We start from the raw sequence: 17,162 nt of genomic DNA on the forward strand, positions 1-17,162 counted from the left end.
ATTTAAACCCCAAGCGCTATATTTAATGGTGGGAAAAGAAAGACTGTAAGGGCATGAAATAAAGGGAAAAATGGGAGGACAAAGCAAAGAAAAATATAAACCCACAGTTTAAAAATAATTGGGTTTTTTTTTTAAAGACACTATCTGTCTGATAATATCTTTCAAATAATATTGGGAAAAATAATCAGATGAAAAGGAATAAATAATCCTGCCATTCTACAATGATGAGGTTTTTTTATTCAGTGACATATCTCTTTCATAATAAAGGTACTATGGATCTGTCTATTGACTGATCCTGGCATTGCATACTAAGGCAAACAAATCCTGCCTGCACTGACAATTTATAGGCTTTTTCCATTTCACACTTGGAGTAGTGGCCACACCATAGCATTACTGTCAAAAGAAATGATGTCCCATTGTTATAATACTTGGTAACACAACTCCAGGATTTACGTCCAGTTGAATGAGAGGACAAGGAAGGGGGTGTAGGGCTTCCACTACTGTATCTACTGCCATCAGTCTCCAAATCATAGAACAAATTTATGGCATATGATTGCAAGTTGTGAGGATTTATCACCCTTTTCATGCACTTTAAAGGGCCTGAATGAAATATAGCGGTGTGGATGCTGACAGTCCACTGACTTAAAGCACAACTCGCCATATCGCCTGCAGGGCTGCTGGCCTGCAAATAGGCAATGGGAAGGCAATATCCAGAAATGGTGATTTAGAAGTATATCAACACAAACTGTTTTATACCACTAATAAAGTCCATCAAGAGGGCCGCGGCATCCTCCTCCTCCTCTGCAGAACACCATACAGCAATGCATTTTTTCAGGTAACATTTTCCTGGCACTCCAGTATCTTTTAATTAATTGATTATGTGGATGAGGTGGTCTTGTGTCTAAACTGCTTGAACCTTTAAAGCTCATCCTTCTCTTTTTTGAGAGGACAGAAGTAGATGCATAAAACAGGTGCAAAAGCCACTGGTAAACATATTAATGCATAAATTTCCCTTTGCAAAGAACTACATACTGAATTACTCAAGTGAGTCTCTGTTTTTCAGTACCCAGCAAGGACTCCAGTATTTTTTTAAAAAAATAATTTGTTCTTTAATTAAGAAACATGCTTATTCTTATTTAATGAACCTGGACTATAATGTTAAAAGAGCCAAAACAGCTAACCATCATTGCTTTCACTGTTCTGTGCATGGAAGTACGAATACTTCACCACATGAAATGTCCAAGGTAGAGAGACCATAATGCTTTTATAACCTTTAACATTAGGCATTAATGCTGATCTAGCCATAACACTAATTTTTGGTATATCATTTTGTGTAACTACAGAAAAGAAGATGAAAGCTCATTTTTGCAGGAGGGATAGTGAGCAAACAAATCAGTTGTGCAGTAATAAGAAGAAAGTCAAAGGGAATTTTCTGTCTGGGGCTGAAGAAGAGAGTAGCTCCTCATTTCTATGCCTTATAAACAGGCCAGTAATTCTGACCTGTGCTCCTAAGCTGATCTGGAGCCTTTTTTGAGTCTAACCTATTTCTGCTGAAAATCAAGAATAATTGAACCCTGGAGTGAACTGCAGACTCCTGCTTCCAGACACTCATATCACATACTCAGTTTGAGTGAACTGCTAATTGCTACACATGAGATTATTTTAATTTGCTCAAAATGTACTGGTTTAACTACCCTTGCATGGCTAGGCACCTGTTAATTACAGGATAATACTTTAATGGGTTATTCCTCTCAACTTCTTCCAAAAAAACACAGACAGATTAGACTGGATGTACATCTTTGTCTGTGATAATACAATACATTATTAATAAATACTTATATTTTCTTTTCATCATGCACTTACACAGTAACTTGAACATACCAGAATCCCTAGGACCTCCTAAAGGATCAGATGAGTATTTGTGTGTCTGTATATATTAATGTCTGTAATACATATATATATGAGTAAAAATATACAGATACACATACACACGATATCCATATTTGTATACAGCTATATTTTATCCCACACAGATTTGAGAAAAAATTCCTACTGGTATATACAAAGCAGCTGTGCATAACTGGACAACTGGCTTCTGCTTGGCTTCTGTTTGAAAATTAAAATGTTGACATTACAGATGTTTCTACCTAGATTATAGGCTAGATTACAAAAAACTTAAAGGCAGTGAGTACATTTTTGCCGAAATGATGATTAATTCTAAGAAAAGATTGCTGAAAGTTTGCCATCAACAATTCTTAAAGTATGCATAAAACTACACATGTAGAAGAACATAAGAACTATGCTGGGTTATACCCAAAGCTCAACATCCCATCTCCAGCAGTGGAGGGACAAGGAAAAGGTATGTGAAAAAGGCTTGTATTTCCAAAGATAGACTTTTCTATATTCTTTTGTTTCCTTTAACTCACAGAGGCTTCCTAGGCACAGTCTCATTAAGTACTACTATGCTGAACAACAAAGTCGCTTATGAATTTTTCTCCCTGGATTTATCAAATTCCTTCAACCAATTTATACTTTTGTTTTGCACAACAGCTCATAGCAATAAGTTTCATAATTAAATATGTGACATTTGACATTTCAAACCTCCTCTAAAAATCAAAGTACTGCTGCAAGAGACATTGCTCTGAATCAAAAAAAGCACAGGTTCAAACATTTAATTTTGGGATAGTTTTGAGGTGGATTTACTGAGACATTTCAGCTTTGCAGCTCAGATCTATATATACTTCTAAGTTTTCTACTGCTGATTTTTAAAAAATTATGAATATTCTAATCTGAAATAATGAGCTTACTCATTACAAACCTCTAGCAGCCAACAGGCAGAAAGTGAAAATGAATTGATAGATCTTCAAAATCTGCTAAAGCACCATCCATAAGAAAAGTTGTAATGAGCACTTAAATTTTCAACAATTCTTTTAGTCAGAGATCTGGTTTACACATAAGATATAAAGACAAACTGTATCTTTACAAGTTGTTTGTTTCTAAAGAAAAAGAACAAATTTAAAAAATCAGGATGAAAACTTCTTTTGCTAAGCTTGGGACAAAAAAAAAAAAATGGATCATACTATTATAATACATCCAAGATGGGAGAAAGACATTCCTCAGGGTTAGCAGATCATGCCCACCCAGTTGGGACAAAGACAGGGTCTAGTGGGCAGGCTGTTAAGGTTTAATTTATGATGTGGTGAGACTCCTATAATTAAATTCACAACAAAGTGCAGTATTTTACTTTCTAGTACTAAAATGCATCAATATTCCCATATCATACAAAGCATTTCTACAATGCATATACGCAAGCTTCCATCATACAAAAATTGAATCTTTGTTTCTTATTTTCCTTGGTAAACCCAGTGGTAATATTTTTTTTTTTTTTAAAAAGCTGAATAACCCAAAGAGTTCATTATAATTATCTTATTACAAGAAATGTCATAAAGCATGAGTATTTAGTTCTCCTTATACATTGTAAGCAGAAAACCATTTCTGCTACTGTCTTGAACTAATTTTTTTTCATTGTTTTAAGACCATCATTAGTGTCAGCAGTATTTCAAGCATGTGTCTTTACTTAAAAGTACACTTTGAGACCCATCGAAATGTACCTATTTGCTTCAATGACATTTTTCTGCAATTCTTATTCAAACATTCCATATTTTATTCTCATTATGGTCATGAACTCTATCTACACTGAAACTGTTTTTCAAGTATTTGCCCCAGACTACTTTGCTTAGGAAGCATTTTGCTTGGTGAAACAGTTTTACTCAATGGTCGCATTCCACTAAACCGATTGCAGATTTTCTGTGCGGAACTCTCAAAAACTTTGTAAATCTCCCCATCACACTTTGAGTAAAATTCAGCACAGTAAGAATCATCAGCACAATAAATACATGCAAATCCACAACCTAGTTCAGACCTAGATCATCAACTGGCAGCTGATACTTAGTGGTTGCTCTGAAAAGGTGTTGATGTTGACACCATTTTGTGTTTCGTGCCTCTTAGGATTTGATATCCTGAACTACCTCTCCAATTTAATTTTCCAGGAAGTGTATTCTTATTTGTAAAATATGTGCAATGCATTAAAAAGAAAAAGAACAACTGTAGGTATATGCAGAACATAGTAACTTCTATGACAAAAAAGATTGAAGAAATAGTATCACCTTAACACTGATGAGGGCAGAATCAGAAGCCACTGGGAAATTTCAGATGCTACTTTTACTTAGATAAAAAGAAGATATATCCTTTACTATTCTCTTCTGACGGCGCTTTGTGAAAAATCTTTTAAAATTATTTTTAATTTTAATCTTTTGGCTAAAACAAAATTCTTAAAAGCACCCTTGTAGTTTCCTCCATGTTATTGGATTTATAGGTCAAAAGGAAGAAGTAAGCCTGAAGACTTCACCAAATTCAATGATATTTTCTTCATTTTACAGCTTTGGTAACCTTCTTATTCTATAAACCAGCAGGGATTACAAGGAACAAAAACACAAAACAAAACAAACAACAGTCCAGAAAATACTACCAGAATATTTGAAATTTATCAAGGATGACAGCAGGTGCCTATCAGACAAAGATGCCTTATATATCCTTGCCACTTTGCTGAGCCAGCCTGCCCATAGTTTACATTTCCTGGTATCTTTTGAGTCTCATCTATCATACCCAATCTCATCTCATTTATATTCATTCATGTACTAATCTTGTTGTTGTTGTTAAGTATTAAAAAAACCCCACTCTGGCAGGTTGTTCTTGATAAGAAGCCGCCATCTTTAGAAACATTTTGTTTATCTGAATCATAGCCATGTACTATTACACAATGCATAGCAATCAATAATACTTAGTGCTTCAGACCCTTCCTCATGCTTTATCCATTTTTACAATTTATTAGCTTATGATACTGAACAACCCCCTAGGCTACTCTTAATTCCTTCTGTTTCTTCTCTAAATGTCTTCAAATGTCCCTTTATTTCTAGCAATTATTTATAGACATCTATTAGTCCTGGTTTGGGGCTGCTTTGCTGGAATACAATGTATTCAGGCTATTGTGCATCATGGAAAACAAGTTACTTTTTTTACATGCAATTCTCAAGCAATTCTCCCAACCACTGTAGTTAAGATTTTACCCCACTGGGCTTGCAGCATATTGTTACAAGTCACATAATGTCAAATGTGTTTAAAATAATTTCTGCTAAATGCCTCCAGCAAGTGAAATGAGATGGCTGCCAAGTTCATTTAACCAGCCTTCACTTTCCAACCTTTAAAGAGTGAGATGTCCAAATGTTTCTGCCTGCCTTTGTAATCCAGAAGATTATAGTCACTCTCATTAATGTACTGAGGTAAGTCTGCAGCAGGACACAGATCCTAAATCCTAGAGTCGGCAGCTAGATAGACCAGAGATCTATAGGAAATAAACTGGATCATAACTTAGAAAACAAAAACGTGAGAAATCAGCAGTAAACACAAAACCCATTACAGTCAGTAGAAAAATTACTATAGGTTTCACTGAATCAGGCTCAACTATTATTTTCCTGGCAAATATATACTGACTTCAGTCTCATACAGAAATCAGAGACTTCATAAATTAAAAAAAAAGCAAATTATTTCTCTACTCTTTTTTTTTTTTTTTTTTAAATAGCCTCTGAGTTTACAGTTTGTTAAGGAAAAGACTTCCTATTAGAAATCTGGAAACATCTGTGGTCATTTTAAGCATACATTTGAGTGTACTTTTGTTAGAATTTGACTCTAGGCTATTTCCAGGAATACAACAATTTTCCATGAAAACAGCTAATTAACTGTAACTAACTCTATCATGAAATCTCTCCAGGAAAGATATATCAGGAAAGAAGTATGTTATTATATCACCTACCATTCACGTATTTTTATCATTAATTATAAGCTGTGGCAAGCCTTATTTTGAAATTCACGTGAATACTTATTCATGTAATGCATATACAAGTTTATATTCTCAGTAATTAGAGTAACTAGGTATTTGCCTCTCCATTATTATGACACACAAATTGTAGATGTCCAGATAACCAGTGGTGTTTACTGTGAGTTCAAAAATCACACACACCAAAAAAAAAAGGTAAATGGCCTAACACAGACACTATTAAAACACCACCAAACCACATCTTCACTGGGACTATGTGCAAAAGATTCTTTCATTATTCATAGACAGATCAAATAAATAAAAAAATACACACTATCTCCATGTTTTCTTTTGTTTTCTTCTACTTCTAACTATCTCCACTGGCAGAGAAAGGAAAGTCCTTAAAAGGGGCTTGGCACAACGTTTCACTCTAATCTTGTAAGTTCTGTGTAATTAAGGAACTAAACCTTCAAATCATTAAGGAAAAAAGTCATTTTGGAAAACAGTATAAAGCTGGAACATGTATCTGATAGAAATATCAAGAAAGTCCAGTATAAACATTCACTTGAATATTAAGATTTATATATTTAAATTTGTGATGCTAAGTTTCTCAAGATTTATTTATTAGTAAATCCTCTGATATTTCTGATGAATAATAGACAACATGTAAGTGCAATTTTAGAGTCTATAAGTGGAAAGTCACCAGAAAATTCCATTGGGTTTACGAATGCTAAAATTATGGCCCCACAGGAAAACACACAGGAACCCAGCAATGAATAACTTAAAGCAAGATAACAATATCATCTGAATCCCTTAACAAGGCCTCAAAAGCCTTCAGGCAAGTTTCACAGTCCAGTATATCTATATCTTTTTCTACATAATTAAACATCTCTTATTATTGGAATCCATGACATTTACACTTTGACCCAGTGATCATGAGGACAGATCCAAGATACCTATACAAGTATTACTTATTTTTCAGCGGAAGACTGTTTCAGTGAATGGGTTTGATTCAGAGCTTGAATGAGGATGAAGGTGGCTGTGATAGGAAATAACACTACGCATATAATGCAAAGCCTTTCTTTTGGAACTTCAGAAAAGAAATACAACAATACAATTTGAGTACAATAAGAAGGAATCAGGAATCATACATGCAAACACACGCACATAAAGATTTCTATCAAACTGTGCAGTGCAGCTATTGATTGGGAGCAGCAAGACAGCAGAACCTGATGAATAATTTTAAGACATATGCCATAAAATCTGAAGATGGAAAACAGATGTAAACAACATGAAATCTTGTTTGACTGGATGCCATGTGCATAGAGAACTATGACAGATTCTAGCTAACACTGATGCTACAGGTTCACTTTTGTACAAAATATTTTTGCAAGTATTGGTGTTCTTGACACCAGGAAAATGAGGTTATGAAGTTTAATGGGATGAATACCTGGGGGATACGAGGGAAAGGATAAGAAAAAGATGAAGTTGAGAAAAATTATTCAAACTTTGATTAACAGGTAGGACGATCAAAATGCCAAACACTGCATGGATAAATACCGAAGTGCAGCAAGAGAAAACAGATGAAAACAATTACAGAAGAATTCACTGGAAGTTGGACTGAGAAACATGTCTACTGAATCAGAAGCATAAACTTCCGTATAAGGAGTGAAAAAAAGGAAAAGTAAGCATAGTTTATAGATGAGCAAAAATAGGGAACTGCCATTTAAAAAAAAAGTAATCCTTGGCAGAGAAAAGAAACTTGATGTAGAGTTTGAGTAAAGAAAGAACATATAGCAGGTAACAAATATTGTCCCGTAGGCTAGAATTAACAGTCAAAGCTAAACATTAGACTAAATATTGTTTGGGAGGGGCACGTGGTACATCAGAGGTGTAAACTTCTGTTTTGACGGAGAGAGATGAGGCCACTGAAAGACTTACCGGAACTCAGAGCTCATATACTACCAGCAGGATTAAAGCTTAAACACTGCAGAGTTTGAGCTGTTTGGCACCACTTTCTTTTACTGAAATACTGGATTTAGAGTCTGTGAATCTACTAAAACTACACCATTCTCCTACTCAGTGGTCTAGGAATGTGTACCTAAATGGGTATAACAAAAAGATTTCAGTTAAATGAAAACGTAATAAAGTTGGTCCCTTGATCCAATTAGATAGTCACACTCTGCTACATACTATTGACTGATTGTGCAAAGGAATCTCTGACATTTGTTAGCAATATAATCTCAGTTAATCATGAAACTCTTGTGACAACACAGGGGGAATGGGAAGTGGGAATGTACTACAGACCTACAACAGAAAAGAGTGAGTGTTCCACTTGCAGCCATACTCACAAACATGAAACATATTTCTTGTTTGAATGAGAAGATTGTCAATTGGTTCATTACATGTTTCTCACAAGGTAAATGAACATTCAACCTGTTGAAGGATCAGCTTATAATGCAGTTCATACCTACAGGTTTTCAAACCATGGAAACCCTATGTGAAAATGCAAAACTCACTAAAAAGGTTACATGATTTCTAGAAACTACAAAGAATAACTTCTAGTGCTATCAATATGCAATACAAGGAAGTGAAAGGTAATGCCTATCCTTGTTCAGAGTAAACAAAGCACGTCACCGCATTAAGCTTCAATGAATATTAAATATTCATAAAAAGATAATATACTTGATTCAAGCTTTCATTTCAAAATGTTTCAGTACACCTATACAGCCAAATCCTTATGTCTGTACTCACAGCCTCAACTGTATAAGGAGGATAAGGCCTTCTGTTCAATGATATATAGAGACACATACAAATATAAAACCCACAACTCTGATGTCAGTTAAATTGCTGTCACTCCACTGATTTTAATGGGAGCTTCTACTTTTTTAGATTTCTTTCACAAGATCCAGGTATACTCCATAACATAATCTGATCCTATAATTACCGCTTTCAAATACAAGGGAGATACCTCTCGAGTGGAATGCAACAGCTGTTTAATAACAACAAAATTGCACAACAGCTGAGGACAACAGTTGAAAAAACCTAATTCAGCCTTCATCTGCAGGAAGAGTTTAGCTAGGATGGTTCTTTGTACAGAAATTGAAATTTGGAAAATGTTCTTATAGAATTTCATCATCAGGTAATATTAACAGTGAATTCAAACAGAACATCTTCATTATTAACTTTAATCCTAAAGTGTGCTTTTATTTTGTTGCAACAGTTGTACCTGCATTTACACAAGACTTACCTTAGAGAGAAAAGGGTGGAATTCCCAGTCTGAACAGAAATTGTACATGTTATTTGGTCTGAATCCTAATCATAACGTAGGGGGTTGTCTTCATTGATTCCAGATATGAATAAAAAAGTGTAAACCTAAGTGGAAGCTTTCATTCCAAACTATGCTATTTTACTTTTTTTTTTCCTTTTTTTACTGCAGAAACTTGACTGTTTTTTAAAAATCATTACCTGCTGTCCTAAAGGGCTGCTCCCACCTCTTTATGCAGGGGAAGGATTCAGGGAGCCACAAAATCAGCAAGAAAATTTATACAATACAGAAGTGCATTTATCAACACAGAATCTGTTCAGGTGTTATTTATGGAGATATGATTGGCATGGACTTACCTGTAGGGGATCCCTCCATGACATGACCAACATAGGGTCCTTCTTTGAACATTGGCCTATTGTCATTTTGATCAATAACAGAAATATCTAGGCGGACTGGACCATCAATGGTTTTGCCACTTATATCTGTAACTTCAACTTCAAGCTGTATGAACAAAAAGAGAGGAGTAAATTCATTAGTTCACTATCACAGTAAGCAAAAAGTAAGAAAAATACAGCTCAGATCAGTGCTGCTGTAACCAGACCCTACCAAGGATACCACTTGCAGCCCGTTCTTTTGGACTAGGCTCAGAGCAGATTTTAAATCTAAGCAAAAGAGATAGACAGATGTACATTCAAATCAAGGTACCCCTCGGCAGCTTGAAAACGCCATATTCCCTGAAGACGGAAATGACTAGGGTACAAGGAAAAAAGATCTCCTGTAAATTTGATGATAATCATGTGAAGATCTGGTTAGAATTTGTTTCTTTAATTTTTTCAAGCACATTTAGAGTGGACACATATAGAACTATCACAGTATAATTCACATGTCTCCTCATGCTCAGTTAAAAGCATTTTTCTTTAAAAAAAAAGGCAAGTATGCATTAGACAAATACATTTTCTCAATTATGATGGCATGAAGTACTACGCTAGGTAATTTTGACAGTTCTCCAGCTTTTCTAATAAGGTATGGAAGGACAGAACAACATATGCAGTCTTATATAAGCAGATATATATACACACGCACACTCTTATCCCAATGTATGAAATCACCTGTTGAACATAAAGCTGACATATGCAGCTGAAGATATGTTTGGACTTCCTTTACTTCAAAAAACTGGAAAGAAAGATCGTATCATATAGCTCCACCCTCCAATCCAGTTGCAAAGGAAAGTCACAATCAGCTACCAAAACTTAATCATTAGGGCAAAACATGCCAAATCATCTTAGATAACAGAAAAAGTCAATTTAGATTGCAATTGCACGCTATAACTGCAATTCTCTGTCCTCACCGAGACGTCAGTAAAACACAGCAATAAACTTATCAGAGGCACAGCTATCATTTTCAAGTACCCTACCTGTCCCTGGACTCAAGTCTTTAATGGATTTAAGCCAGCCACAAAGTGAACCTAAGCACAGACATTAATATCGCCCTCTTCCAGTCTTTTCCTGAGAAAGTGTTAGCAGCAGGGGCTGGAAGTCTCTAAGCATTTTGTTTATTCTGTTAATTTATTCTTCATTGCCATGTCTTATACCTGTAAGTTATTTATAAGCTAGTGATAAATCCTACTGGGAAAGAATTAGGTCAGAATTCTAAATCCTTATTAAAATGGATGGCTTATTATCACATCTCTCTGTATTTTGTTATGCATTCCACTTTTATAGTTCAGTGTGCTGGGTGTGAGTAGGAGTATTTGTTATGAGTAGACACTCTCTCACATACACTATTTGTAAATAGTGTCACAGTCCGTTTTAACATCTACTCACTGCTTATCCTGACTTCTCTAGCAATTGTTCTTGCAAGCCTTTTCCAAGCCTTATTTATTACTATATATCTTAGCAGCTTAAAAGCAAACAAATACTCTGACGTGAAGACAACTGATTCATGTCGCATTGGCACAGCTGAATCTTTATGGGGGCACACATCCCTTCAATTTCCAGGGCTTGTTTGTACTCTAAAGTCAATGCAGTAATCTTAGGATTGCATATGATATAATGGGGACTAGGAAGGAAAATGCAGTCTTATTACTGAACTACATTAAAGCTAGATCCAGTTTTAGATACAGTTGGAAACTGCTGACAAAAAGATTTATCTTAGTAAATGTTGACTCATTGGAACTATATTAATTGCTTTGGGAAATGGAAGAATAGCAGTATTTCTCTGTGAAATTCCAGCAAATTCATTTTCAAATTCAAGATAATTTGCTTTTAATCTATCTCTCAATATTAAGTGACTATACTGCTCACTGGAAAGAACAAAGGCTTTGCTAAATTTAAAAAACTACTTCAGCTGTTTTATCAAAATTGTAAGTCATCTAAAGCAAAGGCTGATCTAACATTAGGGGTTTTTCTCCCAGACTTTCACAGATTAAGGAAGAGAATAGAAGATTCTTATTAATGACTGAAATAGATTTGCTTTATCATTGCCAAACCCACTGTGTCTGAGACCAACTGTCCAAAAAAGTTGGCAGAACAGGTCTGTAGGAATGGTTACATAATCTCTGTTTCATTTTATTGAGATTACAGAGGACTTCATTTTATTAGTCTTTGTACAATAATTTCCAGGCTTGTCCTGAGTGTTATGGGTTAACTCAGCAGCTGCTTTTAAACCCACTCTTCAAAATAAAAGCCTGGAAGCACTGAAATTATGACCATCTATATTTACACAACTAGTTTGTGAAAGAAGCTGCCTTATATCTTATATTGCCCAACCAAAAACACCCCACAAAATAAATCCATAAAGCCCCACCATCCACAAAACAAAAAAATAACATAGCGAAGCAGCAAAAAACAGCAACAAAAAATATTGTTACTTAAAAAAACCCAACACATGCAAGGAAAAAAAGCATTCAAGTAAAAGACAATATTGGCACAAAAACCCCAAATTACTATGAACAGGCTGTAAATAACATCAGGTGGAAAATTAGATTGTGCCTAACTATCAGAAGAGTGAGATTTCAGTCTTTCAATATAGAAGAAAGGCAGGAAAGCCCATCTAGTTTTAACGTAAAACTTGACTGATACATGAAAGATGCTGCATTCATTCTTTTGATAGCAAGAGATTGTAATTGAGCATTCAGAAAGTATCTAAGTTCCCACCTGATTATAACAACATAACTCTAAGGATAATTGGTAAGCATAGAGACAGATTTGGGCAAATTGACAAAAAAAAAAAATACTGCAGAACTCTGTAGCTATTATGAGAAAACCCGATAAGATCGACTATGCTTTTAACGTTCCAACTTAAAAGTTATGAAATTATGTTCATAATGATGAAGGTATGTTCATTATAATCTAACCAATCATATTGTCAGGAACACTTGAGGCTAAATCCCAATTTCCATTTTGACAAAAGTATACATGCAAACTACAAAGGATAATCAAGGGTTTATGAGAACTCTTACACCTCACAACACGTCTCTATGATAGGATACAAAGCCGAGTTTGGATATTGCTTCTAATATAGCTGAGAAACACTGATAAAATTAAGCACACCAATAAAACAGGGAAAAGCAATATAAAACTGAAAACTGCAGGCAGTAACAGATTTTAGGCTGTTTGTCTAGACAAACTCTTATTCAATACTCTCCGTTCTCAAAAGGGACTTCTTGACTTCCCATCTAATTTCCCTCACTATATCTGAAGTGAGGATCTTTCTCATCACCCCAAATATAAGGATTTTACCAGAAGTTTAGTAAACTTATTCAAAGCTGCGCAAACCTGTTTTAAGCACTATGCTTTATTTTATATAGTCTTGATTCCTTTCCACTCTGCAGTCAGCAACAACATTTACAGGAAGAGATAACCAGTCTCATTCTTACGGTTACTTAAAGTAATTTCAAAGGTTTCTCTTCACAGAACAGTTGTTTCCTTTCATTTATTGCTTTTGGTGAAATGATTCTGGATAGCCACCTTCCTTCTATGCATATAAATGTCTATTTTTACTTTGCAACCAGCCAGCCAATGGCCCACACAAAATTAGATCATAAATTTGAAGTTTTTCATAAGTAAACCTGGAATATCTTTTAGTACTTAATTATCTTCAAAGTCTAATATAGGTTCTTTAGTCATTAACTGCCTTCTAATTTTAATTTCCAACTCATTGCTGATAAGAATGTTTCTCACAGAATTCTTCCAGTTGTTTCAACAGCTGGTTTTTTCCACATATTCCTCGTACCTAGCTTTGCCCAGCAGCAGCGTTGGTAGCGGGAGCCACTGTGAGGAGAGGTCAGGGCTGCCCCAAGCCGGTTCCAGCCGGTTCTGGCCAGCTCCAACCGGTTCCGGCCAGTTTTGGGCAGCTCCGCCCCCACAGGGCACAGCTGAGCCCTCAGCCACACTGGTGGTGCCTCTGGGAAAGCGTGTGAGAGAAAGGGCAGAACGCTGCACGGGGGGTTTTGCCTTCACCTCAACCCGTGAGCTCTTCATCCCAGTGCTTCAACCCACCACGGCAGGAAAAGCAGATGAGTAAAATTTGACCAAGACCAAGGAAAGGTGCATCATCCTGGAATTGGAGTACGCTCAGAAATCTGAAAGGAGCACTGTATCATTACAAAAGACTGCTATACCACTACCTGCCCCCATACCAGTTATTTTAGATTCATAGAATGGTTTGGGTTGGAAGGGACCTTAAAGCCCATCTAGTTCCAACCCCCCTGCCATGGGCAGGGACACCCTCCACTAGACCAGGTTGCCCTAAGCCCCATCCAACCTGGCCTCAAACACATCCAGGGATGGGGCAGCCACAACCTCTCTGGGGAACCTGTTCCAGTTTGAGGTTATCTATATAGATACAGACCACTGCTTGTTTTATTTATTCCTAGCTTGATTAGAATTATTATTGAGAATTATTATTGACAATACTTGTTAGGTTTATTTATCATCAATTCTTAAGTGTGCATTGACAGCAAAGAAAGATGATGGACTTACAGATCTTTCACGTAGGCAATTTCCTGGTAAGAAAGAAACATTTGACCATCGCAGGGTCACAAAAAGCAGTAAAGAAATTCTCTTTATAATGAAAGGTTTTAGTAAAAATTTGATGCAATTACCTAAAACAACTCAGAGAAGACAATAATTCAGACACATAGAAATTAATTACAATTAAATTTTCCTGCTATTAAGAATATGAATAAAATATTAGCTACTTTTTATATGGCACAAGAATAGATGGAGGGAGAGGATATAAAACCAAAATACATTGCTTCTAATAGGTATGGATAATTTTATCTCAAACTACTTGATGACAGGGTATCGATTACCTCAGCAAGGTTGTACAGATGATGGCAAAAAATGGCACCATTACCAGCAATGGGAGAATTTGGCTTCACATTCAGAGTTAGAGCCTAGGCGGGAAGGGATTATTTAGCCATTCTAAGTACTCCTATGAGCATCTGACTGAGGCTTTATCTTGCTAATGCATCCACTTAATTTAGATTCTGATTTCTTAAAAAAAACCAACATACAATTTATTACTCTAATTTTATTGGTTTCCTATAGTCACGTAACCTTTTATTGACGTGCCATCTCACAATACCTTCACAAGTGAAATATAAGCAGTTCCAGTCTGAAAGAATCATTGCAGTATGAGGACACTGAACATCTTTCAGTTAACGTTCAGTACGTTGACTTTCAAAAGGCTAAAGCACTACCTTGGTAATTATAGGTACCATTGTATTCTTCTGTACATTTCATACTCATGAAGACTAGAGGTGAAGAAGCAGTGTCTTGGCTTTTATTTTAAGATAGATGTCTGTCTGTATTAGATATGTTTTATCTCTAACATGCTTTCTTGGAAAAACACTATTGGAAGAAAATGTAGAGCATTAGAGAGTTTCCTGAATGCAGACTTTCTCTTAGCCTAAGCTGTAAAACATTTTACATACTATGCGACTGCTATAGGTCTTCTGATTCATTCTTCTCCTAACAAGGATCTATGCAATGTCTGAAAAGCCTTTAGTCTTAGAAATGCAAAGATTGTTTTGAATTCCTACTAAATCTTTAAAGTAATCATCAGCTTATCACAAAGAAGTCCTCACTTCAAGCGCTCCTAAACTCTATCCTATTTCTTTTCTTTGACATTTGCAAAATATCTTATTTTTTAATCAACCTTCAAATGCTAGTTGTCTCATGCCTTTCTTCAGAAAGTCATTTGAAAAGTGATGTAATTCATAGAAAAGTGCAACATAATGATCCAGTCTTGCTATGGGCTTATGTAAAACAAGGGAATTTTTTAGGCAATACTTCTAGTTAAAATAACCAAAATGTAGTTGGTTGAAATAACCAGAGAGTTTCATACTATTACTATAGTACAAATGGCTAGTCCTAGCACAAATATATATATGCCTGCCCTACTACACAAAACCACTGATGCTCCTATCACAGAAAATACAGATTTCATTTTGAAACATTAATCTCTGCAAAGCCTTTAAAGAATTTCAGGACTCTATGGATCTCACTAAGAAAACTAATTAAAACAGCAACCAAACCTTCTGTGAATGCTTACATTTTTCTCTGTAAAACACGGTAAGTTGGGCAATATATAGACTGTAACTGCATATGGTCTACAAATTGAAGAAAGCAATACTGTAGGAATTAACAGTGGGAAAAGATTCCAAACCAGTCATTCAAATAATTTTATTCTTTTTACTATTTTTTTAACCTCCATTAACAAAAGAAGATTAAAGATCAAAACGAATATAGAGAAAAGGATTTTCTTTCCAAACAAGTGTAGGGGTCTTTATGCATATACAATATATGACTTAAATAACATTCACTTAAGTGCATTCTTTAAATTAAACATTAGGTTTTACAATATCAGATGATTTCTATGATGGCATTGTTATCCAATTCTACTCAGCAAGTCTGAACCACTGAAATTCAAAGAAAGAAGTGAAAGCTAAATTAAAAAATTAAGGCTCATTGGAGCAGGACATTCCCCCCAGCTACCTTTAAGTAGTATTCTCCTAGATAGCACCATACAATTTGCAATGGCCCATCAAACTATAACTGTTCTGCATCTCCAAATCAGGTGAAAGATGGAAGAGCTTTAGCAAAGACCTCACTAAAATAAAAGTTTGCACTGACCTATCTTACAATCCTAGAATTGCCCTGCAGTTATTTCATAGTTCCTATTTTCAACTACCTCTTAACTGTGTGCATTAATTAAACAAAAAATTTTAAAAATCCACAAGATTTCTATCTCCCAAAAGAACCACAAAGGATGAATTCTTCATTAGGTAAAAGTCATTTCATCTTCTTTGATCAAATCAGATGCAAGGCATTGTAGACACATTAATAGAAGTTTTGTGAAAGGGAAGAAGAATTTAACATTATAAACAGTCAAAGATGTTCTTTTCTCACTAGTTTTAAAGGCTGTGGTCTTAATATTTTTATTCATTAGTCACATAAGTAGACTGAAAGGTCAATGTCAACGTCATAATCTGGTTTGTGAAATGTAACATATCAAGTTGTTCTGAGCAAGTACCAAGGAATAAATATTTAACTGGTACTCTTTATATGATTTAACTTTTTTTAATTTCCTGGAACTAAGCCTAATTAAGCAAAAAAACCCAGTGACAGTATGAATGTGTATTTACTTAGCCTACTAGAACTGGAAGAAAGGGGGGTTTAATTTATGCACTCACACTGGTACAGAACTCTTCATTGGGGAAGTGAGAGCAAAACAAGCTGGAAAGACTAGTCTGATGCTTGATAACAAGACCATACATCAATAGAAGAACAAGATAAAATGTGTTTAATGAAATTAATTGTGCTGTAATTTATGTTTGAAGATGAATGTCATTGGACAGCAAAATTGGGTTTTTTTGGGAAACGGAAGGGGGTTGAGGAGTGGAGAGATAAGCCATAAGAGCGAAGTAATAAAAAAAGATAATGCGAGGAAAGAAGAAATGATGACAAATACCGTTAACCCTTCCTAGGAGGCCTTGTCTAAGCTGACTCAAATTCA

At 35.3% G+C, this 17,162-nt stretch overlaps 1 protein-coding gene across 3 annotated transcripts in view; it reads right to left on the reverse strand.

Annotated features, from left to right (window-relative positions):
- Nucleotides 1–17,162, reverse strand: part of CDH13 (cadherin 13) — a 500,702-nt gene that overhangs the window by 202,160 nt on the left and 281,380 nt on the right. For all 3 annotated transcript variants that reach the window (XM_054840727.1, XM_054840728.1, XM_054840726.1), the window contains one exon: nt 9,497–9,641. In XM_054840727.1, the coding sequence (XP_054696702.1) occupies nt 9,497–9,641 (145 nt within the window). The remainder of the gene's footprint in view (nt 1–9,496; nt 9,642–17,162) is intronic.

The sequence above is a fragment of the Grus americana genome, chromosome 13 (genome assembly GCF_028858705.1).
Source record: "Grus americana isolate bGruAme1 chromosome 13, bGruAme1.mat, whole genome shotgun sequence".
Taxonomy (NCBI): Eukaryota; Metazoa; Chordata; class Aves; order Gruiformes; family Gruidae; genus Grus; species Grus americana.